At 33.2% G+C, this 22,648-nt stretch overlaps 4 protein-coding genes across 4 annotated transcripts; 1 reads left to right on the forward strand and 3 right to left on the reverse strand.

Moving 5' to 3' along the window:
* Positions 1–1,403: 1,403 nt before the first annotated feature.
* On the forward strand, positions 1,404–5,567 carry LOC124825595 (short-chain dehydrogenase TIC 32 B, chloroplastic). Its single transcript, XM_047298245.2, has 8 exons — positions 1,404–1,709; positions 3,764–3,995; positions 4,122–4,201; positions 4,294–4,447; positions 4,542–4,620; positions 4,845–4,929; positions 5,032–5,078; positions 5,205–5,567. Exons 1-8 carry the CDS (start codon positions 1,589–1,591, stop codon positions 5,376–5,378), a joined length of 972 nt encoding a protein of 323 aa, XP_047154201.1. The 5' UTR covers positions 1,404–1,588; the 3' UTR covers positions 5,379–5,567.
* A 686-nt stretch (positions 5,568–6,253) lies between these two features.
* On the reverse strand, positions 6,254–7,345 carry LOC124825597 (uncharacterized). The gene has a single exon (XM_047298248.2). It carries the CDS (start codon positions 6,916–6,918, stop codon positions 6,568–6,570), a length of 351 nt encoding a protein of 116 aa, XP_047154204.1. The 5' UTR covers positions 6,919–7,345; the 3' UTR covers positions 6,254–6,567.
* Positions 7,346–7,489: 144 nt separating this feature from the next.
* Positions 7,490–12,397, reverse strand: LOC124825596 (Major facilitator superfamily protein). The gene is made up of 10 exons (XM_047298246.2): positions 12,021–12,397; positions 11,731–11,894; positions 10,624–10,687; positions 10,424–10,537; positions 10,274–10,321; positions 9,350–9,606; positions 9,142–9,232; positions 8,684–8,796; positions 8,460–8,583; positions 7,490–7,955 (listed from the first exon to the last, which is right to left on the reverse strand). Exons 1-10 carry the CDS (start codon positions 12,267–12,269, stop codon positions 7,761–7,763), a joined length of 1,419 nt encoding a protein of 472 aa, XP_047154202.1. The 5' UTR covers positions 12,270–12,397; the 3' UTR covers positions 7,490–7,760.
* Positions 12,398–14,077: 1,680 nt separating this feature from the next.
* EIF3A (eukaryotic translation initiation factor 3A) lies at positions 14,078–20,766 on the reverse strand. The gene is made up of 14 exons (XM_047298249.2): positions 20,639–20,766; positions 20,005–20,078; positions 19,416–19,897; positions 18,762–18,977; positions 18,287–18,655; positions 18,156–18,185; positions 17,063–17,290; positions 16,793–16,954; positions 16,332–16,553; positions 15,919–16,125; positions 15,633–15,839; positions 15,324–15,404; positions 14,915–15,116; positions 14,078–14,714 (listed from the first exon to the last, which is right to left on the reverse strand). The coding sequence occupies exons 2-14, from the start codon at positions 20,048–20,050 to the stop codon at positions 14,284–14,286; spliced, it is 2,883 nt and encodes a 960-aa protein (XP_047154205.1). The 5' UTR covers positions 20,051–20,078; positions 20,639–20,766; the 3' UTR covers positions 14,078–14,283.
* Between the last annotated feature and the right edge of the window lie 1,882 nt (positions 20,767–22,648).

The raw sequence follows: 22,648 nt of genomic DNA on the forward strand, positions 1-22,648 counted from the left end.
AAATTACTGAATTTTATATTTTTTATAAAATAAATAAAAAAGTGCTTAAGTTGAAAATTGTTGAATTTACGGGTAGGATATAAATTGAATATTTTAATATTTCATCCATATAATAATATATGAGCCAAACTCAACATTTGAGCTTGAAATTCTGATATTAAACCAAATGTTTTTTTAAAATAATATTATTACAGTTAATTATCATATTTGAGATATTACTGTTTTGGGAGTTTGATATTTCTAAATAGTTTTGTAGTTAACAAATATTTTTGGGAAGTTAAAACAAAAAATGTATGTAAGTGACCATGAAACTTTTATTATATTGGAACAAGTTACTTATTGATTATAAGTTACTCAGAACATTTTTTTTAGTCCTAACTAAGATAGCATCACTACACTTTGTAGCTTAACACATTTGACATACATTTATCTTTAAAAAAACATTTTAGTGGGTTAAGAAAGACATTTGTTTATGAATTAAGATTGACCTTGATAACTCTACAATATGTGATTTAAGAAATACATCACAAAATTGAAATTCTTCTTTCTTTTATTTCCACAAGGTGCCAATATTTTAATCTTAAATTTGCTAAGATATATAGTTTCGATAAAATGAATAACTATATTATTCTTTTGAAACTTAATGCTTCCATAATAATTTTGTTCTTAAATGACATTTTGGTAGTTTAAAATAAGTTTACTGAAAAGTTTCTTCAATTCATTACAAAACAATTAATTTATTAACAATTAATTAAATCGAATTTAAAATAAAATTTGATTTAGACTAATATAGTAAAATTAACTTAATAGGTTTTAATTAATAATGAATTGAACAAAGTTTTTAGTAAACTTATCTGAGTGTCCATTTTATACTGTAAATGACATTTAAATTTCAGTAAACTCATGTTATTGCACATTCTTTTACCAGAATAAAAAAAAATACGACATGTCCTTTTTAAACGCCGTATCCGATTAGTAATTTTAATTATTTAGCTTTTTCTCTTGTTGTGTGTTTTATTATTAATCTCTTATTTTACAATATTCAAACTAAATTTAAATAAAAAAGAACAGATACTAAACGTTTATTATGTAGATTACAGCATTGCATACTTTTAAATATAATTATATTGTCTACAGTATCATCATACTAATATAAATATATTATCAATATTTTAAAGTGAAACGATAAAATAATAAAATAGATATTATAAATAGATCAAATAAGTAAAATATATAAACATATATAAAAAAAAGACTAATAAAAAGAAAATGACGTGTTGAAGAAGTTGTTAAAAGCAAATAAGTTGAATAGTTTTGAGGCACCTTGACCATAAATGAAGAAGAGTTGAGTGGTAGGTAAGTGATTGAATGCGTGAACAGAGTTTTTCAACGGTGATAATTAAATGCAGTTCTGAATAAGAGAAGGATTTACAATCTGTCAACTGCCCGACTCTCATTGCCTTTCATTTTTCATAATCTATTGTCCGTATCTACATCTGTGTATATATATATATATATTCTAAGACAGTGCTGAGTTTGTGTAACAACTCAGAAGGGAGGCTTTGAGGTTTCACATTTTATTGAGACGATGGTGGGTGTTATTTCGTTGGTAACTGGAATGATTGGTCCAAGTGGCTTTGGATCAGCTTCCACTGCAGAACAAGTTACCGAAGGAATTGATGCTGCCAACCTCACTGCGATTATCACAGGTCAGTTTTATATATCAGAATCTTCTCCTACATCTTCATGTTATCCCTTCCTTACTTCAAACAATCTGATTACTTACGTGAAAAGAGAGAAAAGAAGCTGTAAACTTTATTATGCAGAGTTAAACTCTACGTAAATCCCATGGGTTTATATTTATATACAGAGAGAAGCATTAACTAACGTAACAGAAGTTAACTAAATCACGTAATATTCTGCATTACTCCATGTTCAGTGAAGCTTTTCATATTTTCTCATGTAAAAGTTTCTGACACGGACAACCTGCATTTGAACTGATGTGTGAAGTTGAAATTAGTATATATATATATATATATATATATGGGAATCACTTATTCTATTAGTTATTTCCTATTTTTTCTTTCGTATATTTTTTATATTAATTTTGTATTATGATTTTAAAACATCATTAAGAGTGATAGACGAAAATAGTTAATTAGAGTAAACTGTAGAATCTCCCTTGTACCATGAAAAAGTTTTCTTTAAAAAGAGGTGATTATGATAAGGAAAACCATCTAATAAATAAATAATACTTTTCTAAATTCTTGTGCTAATAAGCAACTCGTAAAAAGTCTACCTATATAGTATTTTTTTCCACACACCTACCTACGAATTATCAACTTCAAGCTCCCACACATACTTAAGAGCGCGGACTTATTTGACAAGTATTATCACATTTCGTCAGTGAAACCTTAAATATATATATATATATATATATATATATATATATATATATATATATATATATATATATATATATATATATATATATATATATATTATTTATAAAAAAGATTATAAGATAGTCTAACATTTTATTTATTCTCTTTTGTATTATCTTTTTTCTATTTCATTTTTCATCTAAAAAAGTGCTGCCTCTCTCTTCCTTCTACTAAATATCATATCCCACCAATTCTTATCCGTAGGACAAAAGTTGATGAATAAAACACGCAAGAGTCTTCTTCAAAAATCATTTCTATATGAAAAAAAATCATATTTTGTATTTTTCCTTAATGTTTTTCAAATTTTATTTTGAATGTCTAATCAAAATTTGACATGTCTTATTACATTAATTTTATGTGCGTTAATATCTTTTTTCTTTGTCATCAGATGATAGTAATGTTGATTTTCCAATGATTTATTACATTCTCTATGAAAAAAATTTAAAATAGTTCACGACAAAAGCAAAAATATTAATAAAAAAAATTTAAGATTAAGATTGGTAAAATTTTCAATTAGAGACTAAAAAGTATATGTTTAGTTCATTTTATTGTAAGAAATAAGTGTTCCTTTTTTCTATTTTATAATTAATTTTTTAAATGAGTGCTCATTTTCCTAATTTCATATATTTTTATATTTCATTTATAATTTTTCATTATCATAAAATATGAAAAATTATATTTATACAACAACTCTATGACTTAATTTCAATGTTTTAACCTTTTTATCACTGGGATTTTGTTGTACCAAAGAAAAATTTTGAACCAAAAATTTACTTTTAAATTTAAATTTGATATCTCGATTTTAAAATATATCATGTAGCAAACATTTATAAGATTAAATAACCGTTTTAATTATTAATTTTTAAGTAAATTATATTAATAGAATTTAAAAATAATTTAAAACAATGTTTTGCTTTATTTATTTACAAAATAGCTTTTAATCACTTATCGCCAATACAAAAACTCGTGATTTGAAATATGTTTTAAATTAAAGTTTAAAACGTTAAATCAAATAAATGTATCACATTATTTTCAGAAATCAAAATCATATAAATAGAATAAATAATATCAACATAATCACAAAATTAGCAAATATATATATATATATATGCCACTAAATTTAACTAGTTACCTTTTATTAGTGTGATAAAGTTCTTTGAAAGTATGATATTGATGAATAACATGACATAAAATTGCTTCATTGTTTATAATTGCTTCAAATGTTTGAAAGAAACGAACTGTTCTAAGTAACATGAGACTCAGACATATTTGTTGTGATGTGTTGTAATAATTAAGAACTCAAAGTAACTCTCACACAGGAGGAGCAAGTGGAATTGGGTTGGAGACAACACGAGTGTTGGCACTTCGGAAGGTTCATGTGATCATTGCAGTAAGAAACATGGCGTCTGCAAAAGAAGCTAAACAACGTATACTAGAAGAGAATGAGTCTGCACGAGTCGACATAATGAAGCTCGATCTGTGCTCTCTCAATTCTGTGACATCCTTTGTCGACAACTTCATAGCTCTTGATCTTCCTCTCAATATCTTAATGTTGGTTTTCCTTTTAGTTTTTACATCACGCCTTCTTTCTCATCCAAACTCATTTTCTGAGTTCATTAATGCCTGAGTTGGTCATTTCAAGTATATATGGATCATAACATTGGCTTTTCATGTCAGAAACAATGCTGGAGTAATGTTCTGCCCCTTCGAACTCTCAGAGGATGGGATCGAGATGCAGTTTGCAACAAACCATCTTGGTAAAGTCTCAACATTCTTGCATGACATTCTTTGGTTTACTCCTTAGTGGTAGTAAAAGTGTTGCCTTTTCTCATCTTTTTTGACATCTCAGGTCATTTCCTGTTGACAAACCTGCTTCTTGAAAAAATGAAACAAACAGCACAAGCCACTGGAATAGAGGGCAGGATCATAAATCTGTCATCAATTGCCCATAACTACACTTACATGAAGGGGATTAGATTCAATAAGATCAATGAGCGAAAAGGGTATTTTCACTTTTCTTCTGGCCTGAACTTTCTGCATCATGACAGTGATTTTGATCAGTGGAACATCACATTTTTTTGTAACTATTGCTTTCAGTTATGGTAACAAGAAGGCTTATGGACAGTCCAAGTTAGCAAACATACTGCATACAAATGAGCTTTCTCATCGCCTGCAGGTCATCCATCTTATCCTGTGCTTCTCCATTAAAAAAAATGTGACAGAATTAATGTGTTGCACTTTCTGATCGCATTTTGTTTCAGTGTTTTGTTTTTGCCACTGATTTCTTCCAATGATGATATTGATAAGAGAAACTAGCAAAAGGTTTTTTCCTTCTTTGATGATACCAAAATTGAGCATGTAATATTTTATCTGTTTGTTCTTCTTGATATTTGAGTGCAGGAAGAGGGTGTGAACATCACAGCAAACTCAGTCCATCCAGGAGTAATAATGACACCTCTTATGAGACATTCTTCTTACCTTATGCGTATGTTAATTCTCCTCAAACACAGAAACAAAACTACACAAGTAAATTATATGCACTTTTTAAAGTTACTCCTTTGTAACACCATACCATGATTTCTCCCAGACTTCTTGAAGATCTTCTCCTTTTACATATGGAAGAACGTCCCTCAGGTATGTTTTTCCAGCATTTTAAAATTCCAATATAGGTGGAGCAGAATGTTCCGTTTGAAATGGTTCAGAAGTCCAAATATGTTGTCACTAATCATAGGCTAATTTCTGAAAAAACAAAAATCATAGGGAGCAGCCACGACATGCTATGTTGCTCTCCACCCAAACGTGAAAGGTGTAACTGGGAAGTACTTTGTGGATTGCAATCTATGCAAGCCAAGTGCGCATGCCAAAAACAAACATCTAGCAAAGAAACTCTGGGATTTCAGCAACGAGTTGATCAAATCGACTTTAAAAGTTTGAATACTCTCCCAGCTTGGTGTTTTCCTCCTTAGGGACAAAAGCCACTTGAAGTCTATGAAAACTGTTGCAGCTCATGCAATAAGAAGAACGTTACAGTTATATATAATTCCAGTTTGTTCTCGGAGGATGTTTCTGAACTTTTGATTTCTTGAGATTTTTCTAGAAGAAATTTATTGAATTTTTTTTTAATACTAATGAGTCATGAACAAACTACATAAAAATGAAAAATCTTGTGCACCTGACTAACTGAGTACTTCATTTTGAACATCGTTACGGTGAAAATTTTCCAATCATATAAAAAAGAGCCGCAAAAGAATGTTCATGTAACAATAATTGAGCAATAAAAGAATGTCCATTTAACCAAATTAGAGTATTGTTGTCTCGTTAAACCAATGGCAACTTGTACACAAATATGCTAAACACACTAATATATTTTGATGTTTGAATGTGATCACTCTCGGTTTAAGGAAAGAGAACCTCAACAAAATTTGGTAAAAAAAGGGGGATGAATAAGCTTGAACTGTATGAGAGTTGATTAAAAAAGAGAGAAATTTTTATTGTTATGACTGCTAGTCATGTCCGGGACCTATTTTATATAATAAGATATTATAGGTTTTGAGGATCTCGTGGATATTGAACTTCCTAAGAACCAATCAAATTACAGAAATACATTATCGTACACTGGTAGTCTGATTCTGAAATTTAAAATAGCATTTCATTTTGTTACAGCAATCTTTGCCATTTTTATTCATTGAAATGAAAATAACATCTACAGAAAATCATTCACCGTCAGTATTGAATGAAGTACTTTAACTGAAAAGTAAGATTGATCACTGTCCTCAATCTCACTCCCCAGATGATTAGCATACCCGAAAGACAAATAATTCAGAAATCTATTACGAACACATCATTGCTAAAAATTGATAATCTTGTGTGGGTTTTAAAAAATAAATAATCTCATATATACAGAAGCAACCAGTTTAGCTCAATTTCATAGCCAATCGCCACGTCAGGCCGTGTTCATCAGAAGCTCTTCTCAGCAACAAATTATCAAAACCTGTGATCTGGGTAAAATTTCAGGTGACACAATCGAATTTTGTTAATTCTTTTGTGTCAGATAGATGTGATCCATCTCGAATTATGATCTGATTCTAAGAGGAACACCCAGTTAGCTTGCATCTCAACGAGTTTAATCATGCTCCCACAAGCCCGCAGCTCGCACCACGCAAGCAGAAGCCGCTACAATGGCTGCGGCAAAGACGGGTGGAACGATTAGGTCAATCCTGGACTTCACGAACATGTGAGGAGGAAAACACAGGATGTTTCCTGGAACATCCAAGGGCATTCTAATGGACCCATCACTGCTGCACTTCTGAGAGAACGAAGAGGAGGGGGATATGGCGGACACAAACGCCACCTGCGGTGAGATAGAAGCCACTGCCGCCGTCAACGTTAGAAGTGTTATCCAAGTGGCGGCATAGGTTACCATAGGCCATGTGAAGTGCAAACGGACCAAGCTAGAGAACCAGAAAAAAGACATGGTGGGAAGCCCTTGGTGGTTGATAAGATAGTTGATGTAGTCTTTATAAACAAGACAGGAATGCAGTTAAATTGGTGCGAAACTACCTAATCATAACTACTTTTTGAGTGATTTTGGTATGGAAAAATGGTAAGCGATGGACCAATGAGCATTGAAGTGGAGGATGACTTTAAAGAGTCATATGATGGGCTTGCTGACCAAGTTTAGAGGTGTGGGATTGTCTATACAGACCATGCTTTAGAGTGACTTTCGCAACATTAAAATTAAGAGCGTTCTACACGTGGAAACAAAACAGGGTAGTTGGCGGATTCGTTGTTTCTGCACTTTAGTTCACAAAGATCAAATCGGAACTCTGCTTCCAGTTTTTCACATTTTAGACCAAGATACTGTTCCTGTTCTGAAGGTTACGTGTATAATGTGTCTGGTAGCGAGAAAAGAAATTCGGAGAAGATACTCCCTTAAGGCCAAAAAGATCATAAATTTCCGTGAGAATTTATGAAAGGACCTGTGTTTTTCCCTTCTTTACTTGTTTCTACGCATATTATTTAGTGAATAAATATATATAGACACATTACACATAAGGTTGGGATCCATGTTTACTAGAAAATTTACATAAACAACAGTGCAAAAGCAACTATAAATTGCTTCCGCGGAATCACGTCCAACCAGCGGTAACAAATGTGTTACCAAACACACTGAGAGTTGTCACATATTATACAGCTCATTCAACTTAAGGAAATTTCACCATGAAATAAAGGCAGTCCAGATTGGACGTGTCACTCGCGAGAAGACAGAATGAAACAATGTATACAAAAATCTAGTGTATGTAGTTTGAAGCAGCTTTAAATTCGGCGACTGGTGGAGGGTGATGATGTGTTCCCCACCTTCAGAGCAAGCCATAGAAAAATGCAGAATGAGACACAAAGGAAAGCGAGCATAATTACAACCACAGATTTGAACGAGATGAGCGGGGCGAAAAAGAACACGATAGCAATTGTAGCGCATTGCCATATCTTTAGCTGAGCAAAAGCCCCTTCCTGCACCGAAAGCAAGAGACTTGACATAAGAGGCAACTAAACTAAGGTCATACTAGAATAAACTTTTCCATAAATACTTTCGGACGGAAAAAACATCAAGATAAAATGAAATGATATTTTCTCGTGTGTTAAAATCAACTTGCATTTCATCTTGTGGAGAAATTAAATTAGTAAGTTTCTACAAAAGTTAAGTATATAAAATCATTTCATTTTTCAATTTTATTTCCTTTTCCTACAAGTAACTATGGAGAAATTTATCCAAGAACAGAGTTATTAAGCCAAAGATGGAAAACGAAGTATCAGACTTGGGTGGAAAATAGATGATAGAGAAAAAGAATCAAGCAGAAAGCATGTGCAATGTGCGAAGAATAACCGAGGATGTCCAAGTTGTGAATCAAATATGAAATCAGTAGCTTAGAGACATGAACAAGCAAAATAAAATAACTCAACAAAACGGCAATGCAGAAGCAAGGTAAACATGTTAACAGGGCATCATTTGTATACCGTGTCGTGCTTAAATAGTATTCCAATCAAAGCATTTAGTTGCGTCATTAAAACTCCATCACCAATGCCCAATAAACCAGCCAAAAAGAGTATGTAAAGAGTACCAAGCAATCCGCTACTTATGCTGCATCAGGAGTGGGAAAGAGAGATATAGACACGATGAACATTGGGAAAATAAATTGAATAAGATCAACTTCATTCAAAGAAAATTAATTACTGCTGACCTGAAGTCTAGCAGAAGTAAGATTAATACGACTGCCTGAGCAAAAACTCCAACAGCAACTATTTTTGTAACAGACGAGAGACCAGAGGTCAGACGACCAGCAAGCAGAGAACACTGGCATATTCATAGAAATTAAGAAAAAAGAGGAGATCCCGTTAGAACATATTTTGGTGTGGCAAGGGGATCAACATGTTAGAACCACAATGAAAAAACATAGAACACAGCAGTTTCCTTGTCCACATGTTAGAACCATAGTGAAAAAATGTAGAACATGGCAATTTTCTTGTCTAGATAGAAATTGGTATCAGTTGCTCGAAGACATCTCAGAATATAAAATAAGTAAATAAAAAAAGGATGAGGAAATAAGAGTCAGAAACTTGTTCACATGATATAATCAAAGTTAATTATTTTAAACAACCAGCAATGGCAAGGAAATATAGTCTGCATTCATGTACTTACTATTCCATCAAAAGCCCCGTAGGCTGCCATTGAACTACCCACACCAGAAATACCAATTGCAGGAGTTACAACATACTTGGTAAACTCAGCCCTGCAAAAAAGTATTTCTTTAACAAACAAGATATAATAAGAATAAAAGGACACTAAATCATAGAAACATTATTGGAAATTCAAAAGAAGGAATGCTATATAATTCATAAGAAATTACCACACAAATGCTTGTTGTAGACCTGAATATGCAATAAGGGGTATGATCAACAACATCTTTGTATCAGACAATGCATTGGCAAGTGATTTAGATAGAGACTTCAAGGACGCACATGCACCAGCATCTGCGCCTGAAAGCTCTTGTTCCCCCTTACTATTAACACCCCGTTTGCGCAAGAAGCACATTAATATTGCACCAAAAGTCATAATGAAAAGGAATACAATAAACAATAAAGTTGTTCCTTTGGTGCTTCCCCCCTGCAATAATGAGAAACAAAATCAAATACTGGGAATGTGTAGTATATTTTAAATCAAAAACTCAAACTTGTTAGCTTGTCAGATGAGCAGTTATTGTTCAAGGGTACAAGGTAAACCTGAGCTCATATTTACATTTCCTCAAAATTGCATATCATACAGATTAACATCTTTTCATGTCTTAATAATAAATAAATTGGGAAATTAAAAACAAAACACAGAAATGCTAAATTGCAGTGTTTGAAAAAGAAGTGTTTCTTTTATTGGTTAAAATTCCTCCAAGTTTCAATAGTTTGGGAATGAGAGACCAAATAGAAATTGGCATGATTTTTATGTAAAAGTGTGATAGCACTTCTTTGATAGAAAAGCTGAATACTATTTCACCGGGTGATACATATATTTCACACAAATAAATAGTGGTGTATCTCAAGTTACGAACTTCTTTGATAGAAAAGCTAAATATTATTTCGATTCAACTAATTTGGACCAGGGGTCCCATTATCATCAAGTTAGTTGAGGTTTTTTCCTTTTCCTGAAGATATTTCACCAGTAGCAATTCCTGAAGATATCTAACAAGTAGGGGTATGCCACACTACTATCATGAACTGATAGTTAAAACAAACAGACTAAAAGAAAATTTTAAAAATGTGAAAGGCTAACCACCACGTACCTGCTGATCATCACTCAGTAGAGCAAATGTAATGAGATTTCCAATAAACTGCAAAACAGGTATTTCCTCAATCAATTTAAAATTCTAAGAGCTTTTTTTTTTAATGAAACAAAAATAACAGAGTTGCTGAGTTCAAAATAATATGATCACCTGGTGAAGTGCATACACAGCCCAGAATTCCCCATTGAAGTCACCAATTACTGCACCTTCATGCAAGTTGTTATCTGTAGAATGGCTGCGTGCAGCAGAAGTGAGATATGTTCCCTGACAGGTCAAACTACGATAAGTAAAGATGCAGGTGACCAATGCCAAATTGAAGGAGCTATAAAATCTTGACAGGTTACATGTACCTCTCCAACCCAAATTATGGAAGCACAAAATCCAAGATACACAGAAGCAGGGACCAATGTATACCTGCAGGAACCATTGCTCAATTGTCAAGGATATGCATACAAATTTGTATTACATAGTTATAAAGCAAAAAGAAATCGTACTCCCATGTATGAGCAGCAACCATAAACGATGATAAAGAAACGTAGATTCTGGTTCACATAATTGTCACTCATTTGGATTTTAGGAACCTAATTAGTTTTGTACTATAGGATACCTAATCCTCCAACTGTCGACCAATAACCCGACGACAATTAAACCATTGCAGGACATTCTCATGCCCGTAATGACATCCGACCACTTAGTGTGGTCGACCACTAGACAACCGACTATAATAACATACGACCATGTGGCGTCGTCGTCCAGTTGAGGCTCGACAATCGACACGTCGTCCGCCCAGATCGACACGCATGATGATCGACATACAATATGCGACATCGTGATCTAGCGGTTACAAATAAACAGTTACGCATATTGGCTAACAAGCGCCGCGAATCATGGAAGTACTTGACTCAATATCTAGCAGTTATAACTTATAGATAGCCAACTCCAGTAACCACCCGAGATTTCAGGTAAACGGTTTATTTTACTCCTTTAAATACACACAGCATACCAGAAAAAAGGTACGTTTTTCCCCTAAGAGAAAAGTAAGAAAGATTCAGTTGCTCTAACTAAGACCATTATTGACTTGAGCGTCGGAGTGCCTTTGCAGGTACCCAGCCCACCGTACTCAGAGCTTTGGAGAAGAGAGAAAGACGACATAGTGAAAGCAACACAGAGAAGGAAGAAAGTAAGGTTGTTAGGTTCGTATCTTGGTCCCTACATCCCTACTGAAACAAGTTTAAATAAAGGTACCAATCCATCATGGGAAATAAAGAACATCAACAGTTTAAGAATGGAATATATAAGAACTAAAATTCAAATAATTGAAAATATAGAGATAGTAAGACTAAGTTTGACTATCTTAGAACCAACAACACATTTTATCCATGTGAAATCCATCATATATATGTATATATATAACTTTTTTAGAAGCAGCAAAAATGAGATAGGTAGATAGTAATTACCAATTTGGTTTCAAGTTGGCAGCCACATAGAAGACATAGCCAGTAGTCCCAAGAAGCAGAGCGTTCTTAGAGCCAAGAACTCGCACCACCAAAGAAGCAACCACAGAGAAGAATGTGAAAGACAAATACAGGATCCCGAGAGATGTGGTGCCTAAGTCTTCCTCCTGAAGCGAAAAGTCAAACACAATTGAAATACTAAACACTCCACCGAACCGAGACCGTTACTCCAGGACCTCGATTTCCTACCTCGCAAACCAAATCAAACGCAAAAGGAAACGAAAAATACTGACAGTGTTGAGAGTGCTCTGTAGATTCTGCGCGGCACCGAAGGCAAGAAAAACCAAGAGAAAGGCCAAACTCAGGATGTGAATATCCCAGGTGTGAGCCGTGGTTTTCACCGCTTGCGGCGGCGAATTGTCGGCGACGAGCGGCGTCTCTTCATCGCCGGGTATCGCAGAAGCCATTGGTTGAAATTGAAGCTCACGATTGGAGGATGGTTGGATATAAATATTCCCAAATTTGCTTTTGTCAGACGTCATGATTCCATTAAGATCCAAACATGAAAGCTATTTGCCGGCCCAACTTTGCACGCTACAAGACGCATCTGAAACTTTAACACACTTCCATTATTTGCTATTGTTATGACTCGCGGATATAGATACTATCCTGAGATTCCTTTTTCAATTGATTAGCCCAAGAAAATTAAAAGAAAAAAATTAAAAGTCTTATTATTCGCTTTGAATACGAGCGTCATCCTGACGCTGACATCACTATTGTTGGTTTCTCCGACTTCACATCAAAACATTTTCTAGGTGTAACACTGTTGCTGGCGTAGTCATTTTTTTATTCATTCCTCTCTTGGATTCTTGCTTTCGGTTACTTCTCCTTGTTTTAAGGTTGTGGCAAAAACAAAATGGATTCCACATAATGACGTATTAAATTCAGTAAACAGCGTTAAATAATTAATTATCACTTCAATAATAAAAAATTAATAAACCATTGTAATTAAAGTTGCAAATATTAAATAAATATAATAAATGTATCAATGTTCCTGATAGATGCAAAACAATATTACAGTTTTGATCTTAGTTAGGTGTACAATGAGCTTCCTTGACGAGAAAAACATCTTTCATTTTATATATTTTGGTATTTTAGAATAGAATAATTTTATTTTGACAACATTTTTTTGACAACATTTTAATATTTTCTATGTATCATTTTGTAATTAATTTAAAATTATTTTAAAATTAATAATAATAATCCTAAACACTAACATAAACCAATCATAACATAGATGATATTAAAATATTGTGAAAATAATATTATTAAAATATGGTTATTCTTTACAATACCGTATCGGATTGGTTGACTGAATTTCCTGTCATCTTTTTCAGACATGAATTCTGCTGGATTTGATGTCAAGAACCTCTTCTGTTTGTGACACAATGTATGTTTATTTATTTATTTATTCACTCATGACCCAACCATTTAGTGTTTACAACTTTAAATAAAATGTATTTATTTACTAACTAAATCTATATAATTTAATATTTCAAGATTGAATTTGAAAAACAACAAAACAAATTCGGGTGCCCCACCCAAATCCACACTGATACAATATATGACTAGATTGGGCATATGGGGAGGTCTCAACTCAAGTACTTCAACAGTAAAATTTGTTTTTTAATATGAGAAGAAAATTCTAACGGCCATTCTTCTAAAAACTAAAGTGTAAATAGGAATAAGAAAATTATTATGCCCAAAAAAGCCATCAACTTAGATTAGATGCCCACTTAATCTAAGTCGGTCATCTACGAACTAGGTGAGCCCCACATACTGCTGTACTCCACTGTTGCACCCACAAATTCCTAAGCTTCGAATAGAGATCGTGAATATACGGTATACGGTACAATCCACCTCAACTATATTTACTCCTTAACATGATCTCCTCAATTTCACTTACGTCGTATTTACTTTCCTTAAATAATATACTGTTCTTCCACCAAAAAATAACTTAAAAAGAAAAAAACTAACATAAACATTATCCTATTCGCCTCTATGCATTTTTAATCAGCTAAAGTACTTAAATTTTTCCTTTATATATTCGAGTTCCGAAATTTCTACTATATTTCCATTCAGTTTGTTTCCACTTCTCATCTCGACATTAATCAATCGATTATTTAAGAGTTCATTTTACGAAGGCACAGGAAGAATGCCGAGATATATTTTGGAATGTAATTTAAATCAGTGCAGCAGAAGGTTCTGAAAAGAAAGAGATAAAATAGTACAAAACCACCAAAGCTACTAGTTATTTTCTACATAAGAAAATAGGATGAAAGTACCAGTCTAAACAAGTTGAAACTTCAATTACCATTTTCAATCCACTCAATCATAAATAGAAAATTTTGCTGGCATGTTCCTCAATACAATAGAGGACCTGTGAGTATTAAGATAATAAATTTAACTCAGCATCAAAAAGAATTCTAGAACGTAAAATGGGAGAGTACAGAGAACTCCAAAAAGTAACCAGCAATAATTCAGGGGACAAAATGTTCAACGCGGATTCCTGGACCAAGAAGATGATGACCTTGAACCTCCACCACTAACATAACTACTTCGCCGATCATCACCACGCCACCTGTCACCATCCGGCCTCCTGTCACCATCTGGCCTGCTGCTACTGTTACTCCAGCGATCTGTTTCCGGAGGAGGAGCAGTGCCTGTTCTTTCAGCTCTATCTCGCATGAACTTAGGCACGTATTTCCCTGGGTTTGGAGCTGCAGCAGCTGCAGCTGCCGCAGCAGGAGCTGTTACGGGTTCCGATTGGCGCGCAGGAGGAGCTGGTTCAACAGCTCTGCCTAACAATGCTTCTTTCCTTTGTCTCTCTTTTTCTTCGAGTTCCCGCTCTCTCTGCCTCTGTTTTTCAGCTATCTCGGCCAGTTTCGCTAAACGTTCAGCCTCTTCCTTCTTTCTCCTTTCCGCCTCTGAATTTCAACAGAACCAAAACATTGATAAATACATACGATAGGTTATTACTACATTGAGTTAAGCGAAATATAAAAGGTGAATTGAAAAACAACATATGACAATCTCGGTGATTTTTAAAAAAAAATATTCAAACTTCTAAAAAAGATCCAAAGAAAATGTATATATTGAACTTTTCCTACAAAGGGCCAAAAAATACCTTCACGTTTCCGTGCTTCCTCCTCCTCACGCATCTTTTGTTGTCTCTCTTCTTCTAATTTGAGATAATACTTCAACTTCCTCATCTTTTCCCTTTCCTGTTTCCTTGACTGCAAAATCCTAGAGATTCTCTCTTCCCGTTCTCTTCTTAATCTATTAAACTCTGCTTGGCGATGACTAACAACTCGGACCTGATATATCTCCTGCATAATAAATCACAAAAGAAGAAATCAGCCAAAGGCAAGACCCTGCTTTATAGGCTAAATTAGATAATAGTTGATAGTTGCGGTAATTTTATGGCCAATGGCAACAATAGGTAGTAAAAAAAAAAAGAAAAGGATAGAAAATACAATTTGCCCAAGATGATAGAAAAAAACATTTCAGAAGCTAAACAGATTGTCCACACTAACCTTATTGCCCATCATTCGAACAAGCCTCTCCTTCTCCTTGAGATCTCCCTCATGCCTCTGTTTGCTCAGTTCAACTTCTTGCTGCATCATTAATAGTTTGATTCAGTTAGAAGATATAAATTGGCTCAAATAGAGTGTTGTAGGAGGTGATGACAAGGAATGTACAAAAGCCAATGTCAAAGTTTGATTCAGTTAGAAGATATAAATTGGCTCAAATAGAGTGTTGTAGGAGGTGATGACAAGGAATGTACAAAAGCCAATGTCAAAGTTACACAAGCACAGATGCAAACAAGAGTAATCCACACATACCTGTTGTTCACGCTCATGAAGAAGCCTCTCTTCCACTAAACGTTGTTGATACGCAGCTTCAATAAGGGGAGCAGCCTCCTCTCTTTTTGCTCTTTCCAAATAATCCATTGTTTTTGCTAACTTCTGCAACTTCTTTTCCATTTCCTGTCTTTCCCGGAGTTGTTCAGTCAAAGTTAACTCCATCAAGGTCTGTTTGGTCATTTTGTCCTACAGATAGGGTTTATAGTCAACATTTGCAGACCAAACAAATCAAGAATTTTATTTAACAAAACAGACTCCAACTTACTCCCTCTATTATTGGCTTTTTCCCCTTCTTTTTAATACGCTTTTCAGCTTCCTGAAGTAGAGCTTGGGCTTCTTCAATTTCCCTCTCTTCTATCTCCCTGAGGATCCTCTGATTTTTCCTCTGTTCATACTCGGTGGCAAGCCGTCTTTGTTCTGCTTCTTCAGTTATTTTCTGAAGTCTTAGTCTTTTTGACTCCTCCTCTCGTTCCTTTAAACATAAATATTAGAGAAAAAAGTCAAATAATTTCAAAAATATACACAACTCAATATCCATTAATAAAAAGTGATATCTTGGGTCAATTTGTTACAGAAATAATAACTTTTAGAGCTTACCAAAGAAGCTTTAGTGAACAGTTGTTACCCACAATAAAAGCAGACAGAAGAAAAAAAAAGTTATAATTCAGAAACGCATACCATTTCAAGAAGCTGTCGTTCTTGTTCTTCTTTACGCTTCTCAATGATTGATTTTCGGGCAAGAAGCCTCTTGTGTTCTTTGGCAACAACCTCTGTCAAAGTTGGAAGTAAAGCTCCAAGTTTAGATGGTTTCCTATCAGGAGGATAAATCATTTGTCGGGCCTTATTTAATTGTTCAGCAAAATTGGCCAAGTGATCCCTTAAGCCATCTGACTCAAGACTCTGCATTATAAATGAAGCAATTGCCATAAAACAACTGATAAGTAGAACTGTGCTGACATACAGCAAACTAGATAAAAATGATGATTCACAACAGCTGATACTAGACATTTCATAACATTGTTACAAAAACAACTAATTTAACAAGAAACCATTACACAGAAATAAAAATGATAAACAAACCCATGCTTTTGTAAAGTTACCAATTTTAGAGGGGGCCAATCACAACACAATGAACATACCGTTTTGCAAAAGATCACAACATTTTTCATGTGATCAACTTTCATCGATACAAACTTCTGCTTTACAGCATCTACGGCAATCTTTTCAACTACAGAGAAGTCAAAGAACGGAATCATCCCAGATAAAGTCTCAATCTTCATTGTCTGATAAACATTGGACACCTAGAACACAGAGGAAACACGTTAACTTGCTAAATCACAAAACAGAATGGAAAACATGTTTATTATTCATCCCCAACATAACAAAGGAGTACAAAAAGGAAAGTGCACCTGCTGCAGCAACCTCATAGTAGCTAGTCTTTCCAGTGATGGTACATATTGAGACAACTGTACTTCTGGAACAGAAGAAGCTGTAGAAAGCTTCCCCCCTAACTTTGAGATTTTAGTTATCAAGGGCAGTGCTTTTAATGCAAGATCTGAGGGATGAAATTCATGCTCCAAAAGATGGTAAACATCTTTCACTTCCTGAGTCACACAAGACATCACTCCCTTGGATGCCTGTAATGGACCAACAGACACAAACTGTCTGAGTTTGGCAGCATTATTTCGTAATGAGTGCATTTAACTTCCAAAATACATTTAAACGCTGGTTACCCAGAGTCCATTCAACTTCCAAAATACATAATCAATATACCATATGCAATACAGCAGGCTTGCAATTGAAGCCAGTATGAACTGGAAAAGCATTTATGTCATTGAGTAAAAACAATTGAATCAAGATAACTATGACAGTTAAGGAGAATTCAAATTAATCACCATCGTCACTTAAGAAATTGAAAATAGTTACAATATTCAGATTCCATGGTTACAAGTCTTACTAAGTTAGTAATGTTTAGTAGGCATCTTCTGCCACAATTACCATCAACTAAATCATATTATGTATCTTGCTTTCATTTTATCCTCATAATCTTAAAGTCATAATGGTGAATAAAGATTGCAGTAAAAATAATTACAATGCAGCAAATATTTACAGGCAGCAGGTGAAAGATACAAGTGACCAAGATTTTAAAAAAAAAATCAAACAAGCTGCAGCAAAGAGAAAGAGATGTATTTGTAACTTGGCAAATGCACACAATAAGTTGATGAAGAACACCAAATAAAAGTCACTAGAACATCAAATATAATATAAAAAGGAAACCTATCACACAAATGAAAAGTTGTTTTAAAAGTAGATATCCTCAATTGAATTGAAACCCTGTTCCACAGAGCATATGCATCAATGTATGGTAATTATAATGGCAACTACAAGTGTAAACACAATATAAATAAAGGAATTCAGAAATAAATTAAATATTGAAGTGCCAAATAAAACACATTCAAACTTTAAAAAAGAAAAAAGATGAACTTAAAAAGAATATCTTACCAGTTCAGCAAGAAGTGATGATCTTGAGAGCTGGGGGCAAACCAAAAAGAAAACATAAGCAAATAGTAAGATTAACAAAACAGACCTTCATATGCGACTTTAGGACAACTACAATTGAGAGGAAAATATACCATTTCTCTGCTTTCAGGTTTACTCTCAAGATTAAAGCCAATGAGATTGGCCATTCTCAAATTTCTCTCTTTTTCATGCTCCAGTTCCAAATGAGAGGCACCGTGTGTACGGTCATGAGGAGGCACTGAAAGTGCAGCAAGAACGACAGATGAAGCTATTAGTTGCAAATCCTTCTGACTCAGGTTCTTATTGAAGCTTTTCTGCAATAAAAAGAGCCTGAACCATGCATATGCATGATAAAGATGACTTGACGATATCCAAAATATTTCTGTCAGCTTCACATAGTAAACAACCATCAAGGATGGCTTGGGAGTTTTCTTGACCAGGCACATCAGCCCATGTATATCCTCTACTGATCTGAAGGCTTCCTGCACACAGAAAAAAAGTTAGGTTATTGCCCAAAACTCTCAATGCCTTTAACATTAACAAAACAAACATGTAACAGATGCATAAATAAAAATGAGAAATGCCAACCTGCCAGAGTTCAAGTTCAGTGGCAATTTTCAGCTGCTCAACTCTAGTATCAAGATACAGTTGTAAGCTTTCAGGAGCTGAAAGGTCAGGCCTGTCTCGTTGGTCACGGTATTTGTTGAGATTAGCCAAATGGTTTCTTATGATTTCACACAGTCTGCGGAACTCTGTTGTTCGTTTATATTGCTTACAGAACTGGAAAGCTCGATGAGCTGTCATCTGCAAATAGCATTAGGGTGCAATGGGAGTTCAGGTTTTCAAAAGAAAAAAGAAATCCTTCTTCAATTATCATTATCATCTAGAGAAGCATATAACAGCTGAAAAAATAAAGATGTATAAGAATAGAACAACAATATATCCTAAAAACAATCAGTCAAATACCAACAGTGAGAAATACATGCCACATTTTAATGTTTACATTTAGTACAGGGTAGAATTCAGGACCACCATAGTAAAAGAGAGGACATTTTCCAGTCTATCAAAACAAGCCAACAACCCCATTCGAAGAGAGAAGGAATAATTAACAAGTCAAGAATCATTAGTAGTAAAAATAAATAAATATCAAAACTATTTAGCTTAAGATCTATACTTTTTTAGGTTAAGATACTACACATGATGCATACATAACATCAAGTTGTAAAAAAGATGAAGAATTACAGCGTATAATGCTTCCAGTTTTGAGTTGTTCCGCAGTATCTCAAGCACTGTCCTGTAAGTTTCCCAAAGAAATTTAAACCATGGGGTGACAAGCTCCCGGTCAGATCTGTCCTTTCCTTTCTCACCACTGACATAGCTCAACATCAAATCCTCTGGCCTTTTATCAGCCTCTAAATCATCAACATCAAGGGCTTCTTCTAATGCTTGTGCTTGACTCCGAGCTTGTTCAGCTTTCTCAGTTGACAGGTGCATAAAGTGTTTGATCACCTCCTCCAGTGAACTAACATTGACTTGTTGACATATTATCCTATACTGAATAAGCCCATCTTTTGCAAACCGGCCTTTGCGCATGTCAACACAAAGTTCAACATACTTAAACATAATCCTTTCAAGTGTCTTCTGCCATGCTCTGTATCTCTTTGAGGTAATAAGGTCATGCAGAGTCTGTAGAGCATCCTGCTTCTGCCCAACATTGATTAACTCTGCAAATTTATAAAAAAAATTCAGAATCATTCAACTGCATCATTACCATTATACATAAACATTATACGTAGATCACAAAAGTTATATAAGTATTTCTTTAACTAACCTTCCGCCCTTTTCAGAGCATTCTCGGGCTTTAAGAACGATGTCATACTGAACACTCACAGGAATATGACACCCCTGTCCAGATACAAATAAAAAACGCACAAATAAGGGTAACAAACAAAAAACAGAACAAGGATAACAAACAAAAAACAAGAGATATCTAAAATGAAATTTTCATCACAAAGGTTCACAGTTCAGGGTGTAGAAATCCAAATAAAGAGATTACATTCGTAAACTGAGGAATCAAGTAAATTTGCCTACTTTCCCTAAAATCAGATGGATATTGTGTGGAAGGTGAAAAATGAGAAACAGATTCACGACTATGACAATTGAAATTAACAGCGTCTACGACACGCTAAAACCAATTAAACAGCAGATAAAATGACGAATTGAGAACCAATAAAACTGCAAAGTGTATTAGGGTTGTAGGAGCGAACAGAACAGAGAAGGATTCAAAATTATCGGGATCTGGTGAATCGAAAATGCGAAAGATGGTTTTATCGTGCTCCACCGTCACTCGCAGTGGCGAAGGTTCAGAATCGTCTAGAACGATAGGGTTTGAAATAAGGGTAGGAAAGGTAGAAAGCAAAAATAGCGATAAATACGGAAAGGAAAGAAAGGAGAGAGAAGAAAACCTGAGAATAGAAGAGAAGAAAATGGTTGGATATGGCCGCACTTGTTCAAGTGGCGCCGTGGTTACCCTAGAAGACGATGGGAGCACAAAGGAGTAGTAGAGTTTTGTTTAAGTGCCTATTCCAATTTGTAAACACATGGGCCTATATTTAATAGTTGGTTGGGCTGATCCCAGTACACTCTTAGAGAGTATCACCCTCCACTTCCAAACCCTTCATACTCTTGCACCTCCAAATGTTTCGACAATTCCTAAATCACCCTTATTTAAAACTATTTAATATTTTTTTGAAAATAACTTTTTTAATGTACAAGTGCAAATCTTTGCACACATGTTTCTTTAAATAAATTAAAAAAATAAAGTTATATAATTTATTTTATAACAAAATTAAAAGTTAATAGAATAAATTAAACATTTATAATTAAATTATAAAATAAAAAAATAATTTAATAAAGTTAAAAATAAAAACACCAAAAAATAATAATACTTAAAACTACATAATAATTTTTATAATTCTTTATATGAATTTTAAATAAATTTATATTTTTAATAAATTTTAAATATTCATAAAAATTATCTATTTAAACATTTATAAATAATATAATTAAATATTTTAAATTAGTCTAATAAACTTTTACATTTAAAATAAACAAACTTTTAAATTTTAAAATAATATAATAAAATATTTTAAAAAAAAACTTGTACATGTACGAAACATAAATTTGAAAATAATATAATAAAATATTTTAAACATTTTAAACTAACGAAACAGAAATTTAATATATGATTTTTAAAAACATGTAATGAAATAGAATGAAACATTAAATAATACAAGGTAACAAACAATAAATAATATATTAAAAAAAATACTTTACGAGGGGATTTGTAAGTGTGAAATGCAAATTTTAAAGCATGCATAGCATCTCAAAAATGTTCTATATTGGATATATATTTTTTCATACCTCTATTTTTATTTTTTCATCAATTTGTTTATTAAATTTAATAAAATTATACAAATTATTTTTTAACATTATAAATTATTTAATTAAACATTTATAAAAGTAATAAAAATTCATACAAAAATTAAAAGAAATTATAAACTAATAAAATAATTAAAAACTAATATAAATTATTATTACTTTTATTTTAATTTTTTTAATTTTTATTTTTTAATATAATTATTATAATAGTATAAATTATATCTTAATAATTATTAAAAAATGAAAATATATTAAATTTTTAAATTAAATTAAATAGTTATTAAATTAAAAATAAAAAAACAAAATTTTAAAAATTTTAGTTAAAAGGGTGCAGGTTAACGGGATTCGTAGTTACTTTAATAAAAAGGAAAATAAAATATTTATTAAGGTTAAATAAATAGTTTTTGAAAAATTTGGAGACGCAGATGACAAAATTTTGATTTTGATTTGGATAAAAATCTTTTATGATATATTTTTTCCTTTTTTTCCGCAGCACCTCGTTCTCTACACTTCTTTCACTTCTTATTTTCATTTATATTTTTCATCTCAATCCTTTTTAGCAAATACAGTTTTATTATGAGTGGGTTACTGTTTGATTAGTAAACGTTGTTAGTGGTTGTTCGGATGGTGGATGATTTTTTTATGTTGATGGACATATCAAAGTATGAAATATGGTTAAGGATATCAATTCGATGAGAAACAATTGAAATTAATGTTTCGCTTAATAAAGGGATATATCGAACTTATGAATCCAGTTTGATATTGTCAGATTGAGAAATACAATTTAATGACATATGAGTGAGTAATGTGGCTTGATGTTATCAAATTGTAGAATCTTGTTTGATGTTACTAGATTGAGGAACTTAGTTTAATCTCGTCATACTGAATAATGTGTTTAATGCTATCGGATTAAAAGATATGGTTTCATGCTATTGGATTAAGGAATTCGGCTTGATGCTACCGAACTGAAGAATATATTTTGATGCCACTAGATTGAGATACTGAATTGTCTAGTCTGATAACCTACACCCTTA

The sequence above is a fragment of the Vigna umbellata genome, chromosome 5 (genome assembly GCF_029865625.1).
Source record: "Vigna umbellata cultivar VRB3 chromosome 5, Vumbellata_1.0, whole genome shotgun sequence".
Classification (NCBI taxonomy): domain Eukaryota; kingdom Viridiplantae; phylum Streptophyta; class Magnoliopsida; order Fabales; family Fabaceae; genus Vigna; species Vigna umbellata.